Source organism: Triplophysa dalaica, chromosome 1, assembly GCF_015846415.1.
Source record: "Triplophysa dalaica isolate WHDGS20190420 chromosome 1, ASM1584641v1, whole genome shotgun sequence".
Taxonomy (NCBI): Eukaryota; Metazoa; Chordata; class Actinopteri; order Cypriniformes; family Nemacheilidae; genus Triplophysa; species Triplophysa dalaica.
Window position 1 is genome coordinate 21,073,181 of NC_079542.1, and position 4,329 is coordinate 21,077,509.

General features: G+C 37.4%; 1 protein-coding gene across 1 annotated transcript; it reads right to left on the reverse strand.

Annotated features, from left to right (window-relative positions):
• Positions 1 to 208: 208 nt before the first annotated feature.
• fbxo22 (F-box protein 22) lies at positions 209 to 4,329 on the reverse strand. The gene is made up of 7 exons (XM_056748831.1): positions 3,985 to 4,329; positions 3,006 to 3,138; positions 2,809 to 2,893; positions 2,620 to 2,724; positions 2,353 to 2,505; positions 1,992 to 2,157; positions 209 to 1,668 (listed from the first exon to the last, which is right to left on the reverse strand). The coding sequence occupies exons 1-7, from the start codon at positions 4,113 to 4,115 to the stop codon at positions 1,275 to 1,277; spliced, it is 1,167 nt and encodes a 388-aa protein (XP_056604809.1). The 5' UTR covers positions 4,116 to 4,329; the 3' UTR covers positions 209 to 1,274.

Genomic DNA, 4,329 nt, shown 5'->3' on the forward strand with positions numbered 1-4,329 from the left:
CTCAAACATTTCGTTTACTCTTTTATTTAAAATAATTCAAGATATTGATCAATTACCTTTCATGACTTTGTTTACTGCTCATTTAAGATTAGACTTACAAGACACCTTCACTAAAGAAAACTCATATTACACTAGAGGGCCACCTACTGGACAATAAAACAGTTTTAATTTTGCTCATGCAAAAACGCTGAAAACACTGATTGACAGATGCTGTCTTTTGATTTTATTATGTACAAGTGATTCATGAATGACATCAAATAAATGCAAACAAGCTGAAACCAAATTACTCAATACTGAGTAGCAAATTGCCATATGACAGCAGTAAAACTTACTTTAAAGCTTATTACCCTAACAGCAAAGGCAAAAGAAAATTTGAAGAGGGCATATTGCCCTTTGACATTTGTCATCGAAAATAAACAAAATGCTTTAATAAAACTACTGTTACATCGATGAACAACACAGACATGAAGAGAAATTCCTGCTAGGAACAACAACAAAAAAACATTTGGGATTTATAATTGATGAAAAGTATTCATTAAGTTCTATGCTGTATTTAACACAGTGGCAGCAATGTTTTTGGACAGATTGTATAGCTCAGACATAATTTTACAGGACAGCAACTAACTAATACATCTCAATCAAAGCAATGGATCTGAAATTGATATGGGGATGCATATTTTGGCACCAGCATCTACCAGCAATGAAGGACCAGAAGTGTAGATAGCAGTTGCCTATCAGTACGAAGATACCAATAGTTAGCTTTTTATAACAAAAGTGCCTGTTGTTTTACAAACTATTTGTTTGCATGGCCTAAGCGAGCCACACAGCCCAAAAGAACTCCTCGATTTACAGGTATACGTTCTGTTTTACAATAGTCTTAGTTACATACAAAAGTTAAGTCAAATATCAATGGTTAGCGCCATGTCCACTATTTATATATATTCTTTCTACTCTACACAAACAAGGTGTAAAACAATACTTCTGGGTTTTCAGACATTAAAACGAGTGTTCAAAATTACACCTACCAAGATGATTTTGTTTCAAAGCTCTTCTATTGTTTTTTATGCTAAAACTGATATGACATTTTCCATGAACACATCAGCCACTTTTCTTTCACAACAGAGCCTTGTGAAACAAAAAGGCAAAATGTCCCAGTGGCATATTGTTAGTCAAGGTAAAGAACCTTAGAATTAGACCTGATCACCATCAAGTCTGACGTGAAATGGTAACTATGATGTGTCTGGTCTCTCACAGTGCATCACAGTCTGTCCACATCAACCAAAATGCACCAGGCTCATGACTGTAGTAAAAGAGTGCTGTAGTCCTTCGGCATCAGTCTCACTCAACGTATAGTTATCTTTGATGATACGGTCACAGCCGATCTCTCCGTTCCCGAAGAATCCTAAGAGTGGAACGTTAGGGAAGATCTTGCGGAAGGCATTGGCCTCAACGTTACGCTGGTTATTATAAGTGTTGTGGCCCCGCCCAACGCAGGCAAACATAAAGCCCATGGTGTTTCTCTCTGGGATATTGGCAGCTTTCAGGCGCTGGATAGTGTCCTCGGCTGCTTTGGGGCTGCTCACATCCTGCTCCAACAGTACTGAGGCACCCTGGATTTTGGAGCCACTGAAGGTCAGTCCCACTGCTCCAAAAGAACCAGGAGAACAGCTGGAGAGTAAACAGAATACACAAACATGAACTGCAATACAAATATAATGAAAAAAGAAAAACAATAGCTTCCTGTAACTGACAATATTACAAACTTTGTAAACAAGGACAGCATTTTCAGAGATTTTTTATTAAATGCCTGATTGAAAGAAACAATATAATTTTATCCTATTAGATTTGAATTTTTAAGTGCACATGCACATTTATGATCATACGAAAATGCCTCATTACAAGGAAGCATTTATGTACACTTGATACACAATGACAAAAAAACAGAAACTAACTTGTCTGATCCAAGTTCAACATGAATTTTCCACACTTACCATGTTACATCATTGGTAAAGACTCTCTCCACTTGTCCTCCAACAATAAGTACATTACTTTGGGAAAGCGGTTTCAGCAGCTTGTTAAGAAAGCGGCCACCTCCAGGTTTATAGGTTTCGTAGTCAAACAAGAGCACCACCTTTAGATTAGGGTTATTAATCAACCCTACGAATATAATACACAACATTATACACTAGTCTAAATGCTGACAATATTTAAATTAAAATGTTTAAACATAGTGAAGTTGCTATATTTTCCCTATTTTTATTAGGTAGTAAATTCTCTAAAGTTTAAAATATATAAAACCCCTAAATTTACCGTTTCAACTTCCTTGTGACATGTATCAGTAATAAAACTCACCTGCTTCCTCTATAGCCGTTTCGCTAATGCTCTTTTTGCAGAAATGAAAAGGCCGAATACTGACCCCATCCATTGCAGGGAACAGCAGACTGAAGCCAGCTTCACCGTCCTCATGCTCCTGTGGCTGGCTGCTAGGTGAACCACTAGGGGTCACTATAATACACAATTAAAGAAATCAATAAGCATTCAAGTTATTTGATGCAAGTATGCCACCTACTCAACATTTTTAAATACATCAAAGCCTAAGACTGTGAAAATGAGACTCACCCACAATTCCTGGTGCAACCATGCCTAGTACATCACAACTGCTAGGCAACAAGTGTCTCAGCTTTTTGACCGGATCTGACAGCACCTCATCCTCACACTTCCTGGCTGCAGCATGGGACAAAGGTAAATCTTGACTGTGACTGCCAATTGTGTCATTTCACCAGAAGATAGAAACTGCAGGTATCTTACCCTTTTTGTGTCTGTAACTAACAGGGCCATTAAAGGTTTCCCCATCCACCATTAAGAGAGCTGTCTGAGGCAGCAGATAGATATTCTGCAGGAACATGGTCAGACAAGATATAACGATGCACTTCAAGCTACCATGGTAGTAAAGATGGCAAAGAACTAAAGAAACTAAAAGTACAAAGAAACAAAAGCCATTAAACCTCCAAGTCTTCTGCCAATCCTCCAAGCAAAACATGTTCTTCGTATTTGGACGAGCCAGAGGCTGAAAGCCAGGTCAGTCTCTGCTGTGTCTTTAACACCCGACGGGCACAGTTCCTCCATAGCCTGCAAACACTATAGGAATAAAGAAATGGTTCAGTGGGCACTTTGTAAAACAATCGAAAAAAGCGCTTGAGCTGGCTTAATATGCCTAAACAACGATCAGTAAAAAACTGATTTCTGTCAAACCTTAAAAAAAAACAATATCTGCTGTCAAAATAACAAGCCTTTTTTTCCACAGATAAAGTGAATACTCTCACGTTATGCACCTCCACCATAAATGTTCTTTAAAAGAAGTTCATCATGGCTTAATGCGTCTAAAAGTGACATTAGTATAAGTACACACCTTAAAAATAAGGCATCATATGAACACACAAACTTTTGATTCCTGAGTATGATCGCAACAAGCAAAGTTTTATATTTAGCATTTTTCTATAAAGATGCTTTTGGTTTAATGGATGAATTATGGGTTATTAAAAGACGAATTTTACTCCATATCTTATAAATAAAGCACACTATTTATATGTGATCTGAATAGCCTGTAATAATAATGCAACAATCTAAGTTTCACGTTAAGCATTTTCCATAGAAAACTATTGTAAAAACCTTTCTCTTACCATTTTACGTCATCAAATGATCTCTGACTAACAGTAATGGAATGACCTTAAATTAACCTAGAATTAAACACTAATGTTGAGCAGGTTTAACTCAGAGCTAGTTTGAGGAGGCAAACCAAAAAAAGGAAATCGGCTGATACCTACTCAAAAACTGCAAATGTAATAAGTTTTCATTCATTTAATTATGAAACGTTACATATTAAAAACCGCTAAGGTTAACGTTAAGCTGTTATTGACTGGTTTGTTTTCTGATTAGCCCTAAGATAACAAGCTCAAATATACGCAATCAGCTGTAATATTTTACCTTGCTATCTTGAGGAGAGTTTTAGTGGGCACAAATGTTAAAATCCTCTCCACGACTTCCGCAACATTACTCAAGATATAACCTGCTTTACTTTCCGCTAGGATGTTCAGAGGAGCTTCATCTCCTTCCATTTTCACACTCTCTGCTCACAGTGAACAGGCGGAAGTGGATCCGGAAGTTAGATAAAAGTATGACGGTCAACGTTAAAGTAACTAGGGCTGTGTCCGATATCGCTCCCTATACTTCCATTCACTATTCCCTACATTAGTTCACTAATATAGTCCACTTTAAGGAGCGGTTAAAAACGCGTAAGTGAATTCGGACAAAATGCCCCCACTTGCGGTC